At 42.1% G+C, this 13,605-nt stretch overlaps 1 protein-coding gene across 2 annotated transcripts in view; it reads right to left on the reverse strand.

Annotated features, from left to right (window-relative positions):
* The window catches only part of KCNN2 (potassium calcium-activated channel subfamily N member 2), a 364,762-nt gene that overhangs the window by 33,392 nt on the left and 317,765 nt on the right, over nucleotides 1-13,605 (reverse strand). For both annotated transcript variants that reach the window (XM_029571493.1, XM_029571487.1), the window contains exon 6: nucleotides 7,160-7,287. In XM_029571493.1, coding sequence (XP_029427353.1) covers nucleotides 7,160-7,287 — 128 coding nt within the window. The remainder of the gene's footprint in view (nucleotides 1-7,159; nucleotides 7,288-13,605) is intronic.

Consider the following 13,605-nt stretch of genomic DNA (forward strand, 5'->3'; position numbering starts at 1 on the left):
CACAAACCTAGACTCTAATATCAGCAACCTCAACAACTGCTTAACAAAAATTGCTAAAATAAACTTAAGCCCAGACCTGAAAATAATTGAAATGCTATGATTTGGAAGGAAGAGCCCAGCCACCCACCCAACAATGATCTTTAAGGGAATACCATAATCCCAGCTCTAAATTGCAGAGTCTAGACTTTATATTAGAATCCCATCTTACCATCAAAGCCCAGATCCAAGCAGTAACCAAAACATGCTTTTACCACTTCTGCCAGCTTGTCCAAGATTTAGAAATTTCACACTAGGATTGTAATGCACTCTATGCTGAAATCCCCACCATCCTGAGCCAGTGCCTGCAGTTTGTTCAAAATTTTGCAACTGCCTGACCCTGAAAACAAGCAAATTTATATACACTACCTCCATAAAAAAAAACAAAAAAAACTGCACTGATTCCCAACACTCTACTGCACAAAATGTAAACTATTAATCATAGCCTATAAATAACTCAAATAAATGACTGATCTACCTCAGGGGGTCTCTCATCCCCAATACTGCTACCCATCTCCTATGCTTGTAAACTCAAGCACTACAACTATGCACCTCACAGGCGCCAAGAAGAAGATCATCGCAGTCTCTATTCCAACATTATGGAACTCCTTGCTGCCCCCACATTAGATGGGCCCCAGTTCTCCTGTCCTTCAGGAAACTGGTCAAAACCTGGCTATTTGAAGTAGCATATGCTATCAACCAATGACAGAAACACTATTACATACACTGCACATATCTATAAACTATAACACAGCTGCCTATATATAGACTACTTCACACTATTTTATGCTTTTATTCTAGTAAAATTTTGTATATAGCTTCTTTGCCAAAGGTGGCTAAGTCCAATCCTCAAGAGCCACAAACAGACCTAGTCTTCAGGATATCCACAATGAATATGCATAAGATGTATTTGCATGCACTGCCTCCATTGTATCCAATTCTATCTCATGCATACTCATTGTGGATATCCTGAAAACCTGGCCTGTTTATGTCTCTTGAGGGCTGAGGTTGGCCACCCCTGTCCTATGCTAACAGTACCTAAATTATACTGCACAATTTGACTCAGATTTTCAAAGCCCTATGTGCGTAAATCCTCTGGATTTACATGTGTAGGTGGGGTTACTCACCGGGCCTATTTTAAAAAGGCCTGGCAATGCGTGTAAAGCCCTGGGACACGTCTAAGTCCTGGGGCTTCGGGGAAGGGGCAGGGCAGTCTGGGAGCGGGGTGGGGTGGAGGAAGAGGTCCCCGGCACAATGGCCATTTGCTGCTGTGCCGAGGGATTGTGTGCCGGCAGGGTTCTGGTGCGCGCAAACGGTAAGTTAAAGGAATGGGAGGGTTAGAATAGGGCTAGGGGTGGGAAGGTTAGTGGAAGGGATAGGAAGGATAGAGTAGGGGAAAGGGAAGTTCCCTCACAGGCTGTTCCTAACTTGGAGCGGCCTGAGAGGGAACGGGTGAAGGCCACGGGAGTCGGCATATGCAAGATGCACTAGTGTGCACCCCCTTGCGCGCGCCGACCCCCAATTTTATAACATGCATGCACCTGTGCGTGCATGTTATAAAATCGGGTGTCCATGTACGCGCGCCTGGTAGCGTGCTCACATGGACTCCTGCGCATAGGTTTTAAAATCTACCCCTTTATATGTTGTATTTCACTTAGGTACAGTGGATGTATAAAAGTATCTATTTATAGCTTTGATATTTGTATATCCACTGTACTCTCTTACATCTATTATGCAATCACTACAATTTTCTATGCCTGACTTGTAACCATTAGGGTTGTGCATTCATTGGTCCATTCATTTCAGTTATTTCCGCAGTATGCGAATAGCTCATGAACGGAAGTTAGGTTCCCAAATCTGATGGTATATGTGCACATAAGCAACCACTTACATGCATACATACCATCAGTTTTACGTGCCTACCTTCCATTCGTGAGATATGTGCATACTGTCAAAATGAATGAAACGAATGGACCAACAAATACACATCTCTAGTAACCATAGTTACCCTACATACCAATTGTTAACTCACTACTATCGAGCATGTTATACTGTAATCACTTTGTGTTATTATACCCACTATACTTCTGTAAGATTCCTTGAAATCCTTGGCTGGAAAGGAATGTTGTAAATAAATGATTATGATGACATACAATGATGAAGCAGTGACATAAAATATTCTAGAGTCTAATCATACAATAGCCACATTCAGAACAGTCAGATTCAACTAGTTCAGGGGTGGCCAACCTTTTTGCAGTGGTGTGCCAAGATTTAAATCGGGGATAGGAAATGCTGGCCTCGAGTACCACAGGCTGGACAGCATACTGATCCACCAGATTCCTTTTTCACAACTCTTGAATATTTTAATTGACATTAATTTTCAGTTAAAATGTTCAAGAATTATGTAAAAATGATTAAAATTGATATGTTTTTGCTCTCATAAGAACAAAATTATAAAAAGGAGAAAAGAAAAATTTCTCTCACTCCCTCTTCTTTAATACACCCTCTATAAGGAAAACAGAACAGGCCAGGCTGCTATAGATCCCTACATAAAAACTACATGCTGGTTAGCAGAATATCTCATCTCAGTTATACTTGCAAACTCTCACCAAATTCAGAACAAAGTGACCATAAAAAAGTATAAATAGAAACATTCAGACAAAAATGGACTGGAAACAGTAACAGTCCAAATTTTATATGCAGTATAACAATCGAAGCATCATGTGTCATAAAATATCAAACAACAAAAAGAAATATAAAACGTCAATCATAATAGTAAAACCATACCAATAAAAAGAATAAATATTTCAAAATAGCTGACATAAAGAATGACATCCAATAATTAAAAACTCATACACACATTTTTTTTAAGTTTTCAAACATCAATAAAATATTTTTAAAAAGTAGACATATCAAATAGCACCCAATAAAATAATTAAAACTTATAATGGTAAAAAGAAACTACTTTCCATACCTGGGAACTTTTGATTTCCAGCCACCCTGAGATTGTCATAAATAAATTGGGATGAGGGAGAATGCACACAAGCTTTCTCCTCTCTTTCTCACATATACATACTCTCCAACACACACAAACATTCTCTCTCTTCCACATACAATCACATATATATATACACACACACACACAGGCTGTCTCTCCCACATGAAATCACACACACACACATGCTTGCTCTCTCCCACATGCAATCACACACACATGCTCACTTTTCTCTCCCACAAGCAATCACACACACAAGCTTGCTCAGTCTTTCCTTCATGCAATTAACACACACACACACACACACACACGCCTGCTCTCTTTCACATACTGTCCCATAAACACACACAAGCTCTCTCACATGCTCTTTCACACACACAAGCTCTCCCTCCTACACTCATACACACAAGCTCTTTTTTATATATGTTTCCCCATAAACATACACACAAGCTCTCACATGCTCTTCCAGATAAACAAGCTCACTCCTACATGTTCCCCCAAACACATACACAAGCTCTCATTCACATGCTCTGCCACACACACACACAAGCTCTCATATGTGGTTCCCCCCATACACACAAACTGTCACATGCTGTCCTATACACACACACACACATACAAGCAAACTCGACCTCACATGCTAATCCACACAAAGTTCTCACTATCACACTCTCCCATACACACCAGTTCTCACTCTCATATGCTCTCCCACACACACAAGCTTGCACTTTCACATGCTCATTCATAAACACAAGTTCTCTGATGTTCTCCTACACATAAGCTCTCTTACATGCTGTCCTATAAACACACAGAAAGTTCTCACATGTTCCCTCAAACACATGCACCCAAACTCTTACTCACATGCTCTCACACACACACATACACCCAAACTCTCACTCACATGCTTTCCCATACATATACAAGTTGTCACATACTCTCCCACATACAAAAGCTTTCATATGATCTCTCACACTCAAAAGCTCTCACATGTTCTCCCACACATACAACAGCTCTCTCGTACTCTCCCACACATGTTCCCTCTCTCTCACACTCACACACCTCTCAGACTCTCTGGATCTCCTTTGATTCTCTTCACTTCAGCTGCTGGCAGATTGGGCTCCACCAGTTGCCCTGCAGCCTCCTCATCTTCAGCTGCATCTGGGTTAGGCTCTGCAACCTCCTATAATCTTCTGCTGCCGGATAATCCACAATGGAGGAGCAGGAGGGAGGCAACCAACACCCTATTAGTTGGTGCCTCAGGTGTTTGCCCAGTTGGCCCGCCCCTTAATCCAGCCCTGGTGAGCAGCTTAGTACTGCTGCTGCCACGCCAATGCAAGCAGGAAGCCACGAGCTGGTGATAAACTCCCTCCTTCCCTCGTGCTGGAAGTAGGATTCACGTTTAACCTAATCTCATCTCCTGCTGCCATGGGGTAGGTCTTGTGGTTTGTGAGGCCAGCTGCATGGCAGCAGGAGAAGACATTGGGTTAAACGTGACTCATGCTGCTGGCAAAAGGGAAGTAGGGAGAGTATCGCCAGCATGGTGCTTCCTGCTTGAACTGGAGTGGGAGTGATGGCTGGAGTGTCCGCTAAACTTCTATTCAGCAATGCCGCCACTGCTATGCCACTGATAGCATGTGTGCCATAGGTTGCCGACCCCTGAAATAGTTTGTTCAGCCAGTTTAGATTTTTAAGCAAATGAAATGATATTTAATACACTATTAATCTCCTTGTCAATGCAAATCACATTTATTATTTGAATTAAAAGCTTTGATATTGTGGATGCATAGAGGATTCATAAAGGCACTAATTACTAATTTAATTTATTTGAAAATATACTTATTACTACACTTGCACTAAGCTTATGTACAGTTTATAAGGTACAATGGGGCCTATGTATAAAAGTGTGTTAAACATGCTTTAATGAATGGTTTTAATACCCTTTAATTTCAGAAGTATCCGTTATACTGCAGTAAACTGAGTGCCACAATTTAATGAATACTGTGATATGTGTTGCTTTAGCTGGAAAAAGATTTACACATTATTGGCCACAGAAATATGTGCTCCCAGCTACCTTGGGCTGTGAATGATAATAGGACATCTAGCCCCGAGTTTGGCCTCCTTTGGGCAGAGTTAAAGCATTCTTCCACATCACAGCCTCCCCAGCAGAGTTAAAGCACCCTCATATTACAGCCCCCCAAAACCTTCACCCAACCATCAAAAAGGTATAACATACTCTGCTTCCCTCCTGCTGGTCTGGACCCTATCCCCTTATCCCAAGGAACCTCTGGGAACCTGATAGGGCAGGAGCTATCTCTAGACACTTCTGTCCCACCTTCTGACAAGAGACTCCCCTTTGCTCTCGTGTGCTTCTTAGGGTAAAGGAATGGGGAATAAGCCAGGAGGAAGGAGGTGGGGGTGTCGTCCCATAAAAGGGTACATTTTGATGGTTGAGTGGGAGGTGAGATTTGGAGATGGGGCAGGGCTACTTAAAGGGCAGTGTGCTGTGGAGGGAGGTTGCTGAGATGTGGGGATGATTTAATTCTGCTGGGGCTGAAGCTATGATGAAGGGGTACTTTTACTTTCCTGTGGGCAGGGACCAACTTGGAGCTAGCTGCCCCTTTTAACATTCATGTCTGAGATGGCTGGGGGCGTGCATCACTCTGCATGCTTGCATGCTGATGCTCGGCCAAAAAAAGTTAACTACAGCTCTTGAGTTGTAGCTAATTTTTTCTCATTGGCAACATTAACATGGCTTCTCCAAGCCAGGGCAACATGCCAAGCAGTTCATTAGTATGGTTTTAATGATTAAGTCATTTGCATCTTAATGCGTAAATCCACATTAATGCCATCTTAGTGCAAAACTGGTATGTGGGATTTATATTTATTTATATTTATATAACCACCTCCAGGTCCAATGGAGAATTGGAAATGGCAGAGAACATAATATGACAAACCATGTTAGTTTTATTATAATATTAATATGTAGGGTTTAGGAGGGAGTGTAATTTTGATGTTATCATTTTAGTGTTTTGTTATGCAATCTGTTCCTGCTGCTTAGTGAGAGTAGGAGAGGTTCAGATTATAGTAGGAATTTTATATTGTTACATTCTATATTTATACTTTATTATGTTGAATTTATATTAATATAATGTATACCATGCTATTAGAGTTATTGTAACATGTGTTGGACATGGGCTTTACCTGCAGTAAGGCTTGAGTAAACTGAAATACCAATTACACTAAACCATAGTAATGCTTTTAAATGCCCATGCCCTACCATTCACACAACCCCGTATTTTCTTATCAACATTCCTTTGTATGAAGATCCCGATTTTTTTCTTTTTTTGTATTTAATTCTGTTTCCTTCACCACATCGTGTGTTACCATTAAAAAATTATTAAAGATGGAAGTGAATGTCTCATTTCATGACCTTAATCCACTAACTTCAAACCCATTGGAGTTAATGTTAGTCTACTTTATGTATTGTAATCATCGACAATCCACCTACCATCCAATTTACTTTGGGTGGTAGGTGGATTGTCGATGATTACAATACATAAAGTAGACTAACATTAGTCTACTTTATGGTGAAGGAAACAGAATTAAACAAAAAAAAAGAAAAAAGAAAAAAATCGGGATCTTCATACAAAGGAATGTTGATAAGAAAATACGGGGTTGTGTGAATGGTAGGGCATATTAAGTGTTACAACCCGTTAACAGTGGAGATTTAAATAATAGTGTTTTTTAAATGCCCATGGACACTGTTTTAAAGAGTGGTAAAGCCTACAATAGCACTAACACAGTTTAGTAAATAGGCTCTTATATTAGCATGATTCAGAATTTTGTTTACTATTATCTCTGCTACAGACAACTATTCCATTAAATCAGTTTGTATCCTTTCTACATGCACAAACATGATTGCTGATTAAAATTCTCCATCGAGACTTATAAACAGAAGTATGATAACTTTGCTTATTGTAAACCGTTGTGACGGAAACTACTAAACGACAGTATAGAAAAGACTTAAATAAATACATAAATAAATAAATAAACGTATACAAGAAAGTACAATGAAGCCACATTTTGAGAAGAATAAAAATGTGTGGATAGAGCAAAAACAGTACTTACTGATGAATAGCTTGCAAGAATTTGCGCTGATGTTTTCTTACTTTAGCATGATCTATTTTTTTGACCAATTTTTGTATTTTGTAAATTAACCATGTTTCCCTGAGTACATTGGCAGCTGCATTTTTCACCTGTTGGAAAACAGACAGCAATAAGTTAGCAAAAAAAACCCAACAACACCCTGTACGATCTTGTGTTTTCTTGCTTCATGGTATGATTATTCTTTTCATCTTTTGCTCAAGCAGTTTCTTGCTTTTTCATTTTTTTCTGCCCTACCCCCCTCCATTTTTTTATCTTCTTCTTTTCTAGCCCTGAATTCGCAAAGATGGTTCTTTTATCCAGGGGCCACAGACCGTGGCTCTCTTCAAAACCTGGTACATATGCATCCTAAGTTTGGCAAGTATTTATTCCTGTTGTGGAATGGCTTAGACTGGCACATCTGCAGTGCTACAGGTCCTTGCGTGTCAAAGGAAATGTCTGAGAATCAAACCCAGATCTTACTATCATGCAGTTCTTAGAAATATAGCATTTTTTCATCTTGAGGCACTTATTTATACAGTATCAATAAGTGAAACAATTTTCACAATATTTAATCAAAAATACATTTCTTACTTTTGTTATAACAAAAGGCCATAGCAAATAGAAATTAAGCAGGTTTATTCTACCATACCGTATTCTTCAAGAATTCCATTGCTACCAAACAGGGTCATTCTTTAAAATGGGATGTGGTGGTAAGATTAAAATTAGGGAAAGGGGCGGAGTTAGAGTGGGGTTTTGGCAGAGAAAAGTGAATTTTTCTTCTAGTAGCACTGCAGGCAGTAATATTTTAGACATTATCGCTGGCAGTAGCGCTGGAAATAACATCACCTTTTTCGATGCTGCTATGGTGGTGATAGTATGCGCCATGCCGCAACTGTGGCAGGCGAAAACACACCGCCGCGATGCAGCCGGGTGCACACTATCGCCCCCCCGCCCACATTTTTTTCCACGAGTCATCATTCTGCAGTAACCCATCGCAGAATGATGAATCTCCTGATGGTCTGGAACTCGTTTCAAGCAGACATGATCAACCACACTACATTTTTCCAAATGAGGTGGCAATTTCTCATCAAAATAAGGGCCCAGTAGGGACAGAATGACCCATCATATCCACTTAATTTGTTACCTAAGATTGTGTCAAGTCTATTGAGGTGAAAGGTTGATGCACTATTTCACAGTGATGCTTACAGGCTAAAATATCTATGCTTTGAAATAACATACTTTGGTATCTTCTCTCTTATAAGATGCAGTGGCATAGCATTTGTAGAAACCACGCAAAATAGTACCTATACTATGCTTGGCTTTGGCTAGAGCTATCACTGTAGACAGATGAAATTTAATATGGAAAAGTGCAAAGTGATGCAAGTAGGGAAAAATAATGCCAACTGTAGGTGCACAATGCTAGGTTTTATACTGGGAGTCACCACCCAGTAAAAAGACATGGCAATACTTGTAGATAATACTATGAAATCCTCAGAGCTTAGTGTGTGGTGGTGATCAAATAAGCAAATAGAATGTTAGAAGTAGTCCAAAAAGGAATGGAGAATAAAACAGAAAATATAATATAACTAGTTACCCAGCTACAATTTAGCCGAATAAGAAGGGTGCGTTCCGTGGGTTGGCAAGAGGCATTCTGAGGAGATAAATTTACATACCATGGAGACTCAGTATATGCAAATTTATCTTATGCATAGTCATTGTGGATATCCTGAAAAACCAACTGGCTGTGGGGTCCCCAGGATAGGTTGGGAAAGCACTGAGTTAGGGCTTTTTAGCTTGGAAAAGAAATGGCTGAGAGGGACATGATAGAAGTTTATAAAATCATGAATGGGGTGGAATGGGTAAATAAAGGGTAGTAATTTCAACTTTCAAATAATATTAAAGCAAGGGGACACTCCATGAAGCTATCAATAGATTTAAAACAAATAGTAGTAAGTACTTTTTCAATCAGTGCACAATCAAGCTGTGAAATATGTTGCCAGTGGATGTGATTAAGGCAACTTGCATAGAAGGGTTTAGAGGATTGGGCATGTTCCTGGAGAAAAGTCCATAATTTAATATTAGTCAGGTATGCGAAAGAAATCCATTGCTCTCCTTGGGAGTGATTAGCACGTAATAGATCTACTTATTGGGATTTGCCAGGTAACTAGGACTGGCCACTATTGAAGTCAGAATGCTAGGCTCGATGGACCTTAGTCTGATCCAGCATGGCATTTTTTATATTCTACAATTTCATTAGAATTATTTGGTATACTAAGGCACTGCTTGTCATAGCTATCCATTGTACCTATTCAAGGGGGTCATTTATCAAACTGCTATATGCGTTTTCGCATGTGTTAAGGCGTTTTCGCATGCAAAACCATCATAATGCACATTGGGGCGGATTTTCAGAGCCCTGCTCGCGTAAATCCGCCCAAAACCGGGCGGATTTACGCGAGCAGGGCCCTGCGCGCCGGGAAGCCTATTTTACATAGGCCTCCCGGCGCGCGCAGAGCCCCGGGACTCGCGTAAGTCCCGGGGTTCTCGGAGGGGGGCGTGTCGGGGGGCGGGGCCCGGTCGTCGCGGCGTTCCGGGGGCGTGTCGGCAGCGTTTTGGGGGCGGGTACGGGGGCGTGGCTACGGCCCGGGGGCGTGGCCGCGCCCTCCGTACCCGCCCCCAGGTCGCGGCCCGGCGCGCAGCAGGCCGCTGGCGCGCGGGGATTTACGTCTCCCTCCGGGAGGCATAAATCCCCCGACAAAGATAAGGGGGGGTGTAGACAGGGCCGGGTGGGTGGGTTAGGTAGGGGAAGGGAGGGTAAGGTGAGGGGAGGGACAAAGGAAAGTTCCCTCCGCGGCCGCTCCGATTTCGGAGCGGCCTTGGAGGGAACGGGGGCGAGGCAGCGCGGCTCGGCGCGCGCAGGCTATACAAATCGATAGCCTTGCGCGCGCCGATCCAGGATTTTAGTGGATACGCGCGGCTCCGCGCGTATCTACTAAAATCCAGCGTACTTTTGCTTGAGTCTGATGCGCAAGCAAAAGTAGGCTGATCGCGCTTCTTTTAAAATCTACCCCACTGTGTGATGCAAATTAGAAAAAGGAGAGGAGTTTGGGGTTGGTTTTGTGGCTAAGTGGGCTGGCTTCATGATTTGCGAAGCCATATTGCGCAGCTTTAAATGTATTTTAACTACACCTTTTCATTTGTGTTAAAGCCATGCAATAGGGCTTTATCGCCCTTTGTGATGTGTTTCTCAAATGCTGTTTTTAGTAGTTTTAAGCACATGGAGAGCCAGCCTAGCTGTCAGGGCCCTCCTACAACCACTGGGGGGGAGGATTGTGCAGGGAAATGTATGTGGGTAACTCAAATTGTGTGTAAAATCTCTCCTGCACTCATGGTAGGCATTTCGGGGGTAAGGGGGAAGAGGCATTTACATGTATACTTTGATTTTCACAAGTATGCATGTAAATGTAAATGCAGAAAGTGCTACCTGCTTGGGAGCAGGGTAACTTCTTGAGCATATGTCCACGCGTGTGCTTTTCAAAGCAGACTGATGCGGATTAAGTCTGCTTTTAAAATCTGGGATAAAATCTGCAGGTACTTTGTAGCTGTTCAAATTTACTCCCAAGAAGGGCAATTTTCAAAGCCATGTAACACAGGTAAATACCAATTTAATACTGGGATAATTTGGCTTGTCTGAAAAGTTGGCTCCTCTGCCAGGCTAAAATTATAGATGGGCTTCCAACGCAGGCACATTGTTGCCAGGTAAAAAAGAGGCATTCTCAGTGAGGGCATTTAGATCAGGGGAGAGAAACCAGCATGCGTCCTGGCATTTTCATAAAGTACATGTGTTGTTTTCCCTGTCCTCGGCTGCCTGTACAAACAGTAGATGCAAGGTACACAGGCGCTTTCACCAACGGGGCAGATTGTAGGAAAATATGAGCCTGGGGGATTTTTTCAAACTAAGCCTATGGGTATACACTGGCTTAGAACAATTATTATGGTGCACCCTTGTGCACTTTTTGTGCAACGTGTGCTTTAAGAGCTCCCAAAAGCATGCTACATCATAAGACCTGGATCCAAAATATCTCTAATGGATATTTCACATTTCTTCTAAAGAATTAAAAAGATCACACCCTAGATAAGGTTTGAGCAAATTGGAGTGCAGTCCCCCTTCCATGCATCCAACGAGTTGGCCCCCAGCACCCCTCCCTTCCCCCCTCCCAAGTTTGGGTAACACAGTAAATGACAGTAGAAAGAGCCAAGTGGTCCATCCAGTCTGTCCAGCAAGCACTTTAAAATTTATTTTAGGGTAGTAATGCAGCTCCGTGCAAGTTACCTCTTTTCTCTATTTCTGTCCTTTTGCTACTAGGGATCCTCTGTGTTTATCCCATATGCTTTTGAATTTCATTTATCGTTCATTACCAATCTTGTCTTCACTACTCTTTTGGGAAGGTATCACATGCATTCACCACCCTTTCTGTTAAAGAAATATTTCCTAACATTGTTCCTGAGTTTATCCCTCAGAGTTTCACATCATGACCCCTAGTTCCTCAGATATCTTTCTATCAAAATGCCGTTTAGGAATTTTTAAAAGACTGCTTTGTATCTCCTCTCTCTCTCCAGGTCCTTCGGTCTTATTTCATATGGCCTTTGATGCATTTTGGTTGCCTTTCTCTGGACCGCTTCTATCCTGTCTCTATCCCTTTTGAAATATAGTCTCTTGCCAACCAATCAGCTCTTGAACCAATTTACAAAAAATGAGGCAACCACATTGCCAGTCAGTGCCTCAGACAAGGACACACATTCAGCTGTTGTGCTGCTGCTTCACATATTCATGTAGTGAGTGCCCCCTGCATCATTATGTAAAGTTCTTGCTTGCTGCTAGCCCTTCCCTTTCCCTTTTCAGCATCCCCACTTTCCAGGGACTCGCTGGTTCCACAGCTAACTGCTCCTCTCAGAGCTCAGCCCAGCCACCTCAGACAGAAGCCTCACTAACAATGCCACAGCAATTTCCTACTGGCTCGCCCCCCTCCCCTCCCCTTTCTGCTAGTATAGCTTGCCTCCAGTTCTTGGGTCTCCAGGTTCTGCTCTGCATACTTGCTCCAGGGTAGGGCGCACTAGAAGTGATCCATGTTGTCAGATTCCTCTGGGGTTATAAAAAAGAAAATGTAGCCATGGCCAAGACTGCATGCATCACTGCTTCAGTCACTGACACAAAGCTGGAAATGGAATCCTGCCTTCCAAAAATGGAGCCTGTGAAGCCAGGGCCAGTGCATGGGTATGAGGCACCCTAGGTGAACCTTACAACAGTGCACCCCCTACCCTTCCCACATACAATTAAAAATTATGCATTTATAATAGATTTAACATGAAAAAGGAAATTCAAAGTATAGTCTTTTGAGGTAAAATATCATTTATAACAACATGTAAACTATATTTACATGCGCTACTGTGGTACCAACCAGAAAACCCTGCAAACGACATTTAGGACCCACATGGTATTAGGCCTATTGTTAGGCATGTTGGGTGTGGACTTGGCCTTCAGAAAGTTTTGCGTAAACTGAATTACAATAGAGTAAACCTTTCTTATCTAAATAGTACTAACTGCCAGCACTCAAACAGTAACACCGCAACCTATGAAAAAGCAACATTATGGGGCCGATGCAATAAAAGTGTGCTGAAAGCGGGCACTCAGGGTTGAGTGCCCGCTTTCCTAACACTTGCCCAAGCACCTGTCCTGGGGGCTCCATGCAATATTTAAATTAGAGGTCATGATGCCAAGGAGGTGCTAGGGTCGACTGCATGCTTCCTTGGCAGCAGGTGCCCAAGAGAAGTCGGGTGTCCGCGGGTTAGGAAAGCAGACATTCAATTTAATGAGTGTCCATTTTCCTAACTGATGCACAGCCACGGGTTAGGAAAATGGATGCTTGTTAACTGAGCGTCCATTTCCTGACTTGACCACCGGCACTTTAAAGAATTTCTTTTTTTAACTTTTTAAACTTTTGGTTCCTCAGACTTAATATTGCCACGATATTAAGTCAGAGGATGTACAGAAAAGCAGTATTTTCTAGGGATGTGAATCGTTTATCGGACGATATTTTCAATCTCGTCAGATATCGCAGGGCTCCCCGATAGCGATACTTTAGAAAATGAGGCCCAAAGTTTGCTCTAGGCTAGTCAATGCTTTCAATTAGTTTTTGTGTCATAGCAAATGAACCCTTTCCCCCGAAAAAATCACCCTGATGCCTAAGACTTGATACCCAGCCCTGGTTATGTGAGATTTCTGAGGGAAATAACTTTCTTCTTTTCCTTCTAATGTGGGACTGTGCTCTGGTATCCTAATTTAGACATACCGTGAACAGTTCTGAAAGGACTAATTTATCTGAAAATCATAGATTAAAAAGTGTTACTCCTTTCTGGAGGATGGTTTAGTG

The sequence above is a fragment of the Rhinatrema bivittatum genome, chromosome 1, assembly GCF_901001135.1.
Source record: "Rhinatrema bivittatum chromosome 1, aRhiBiv1.1, whole genome shotgun sequence".
NCBI lineage: Eukaryota > Metazoa > Chordata > Amphibia > Gymnophiona > Rhinatrematidae > Rhinatrema > Rhinatrema bivittatum.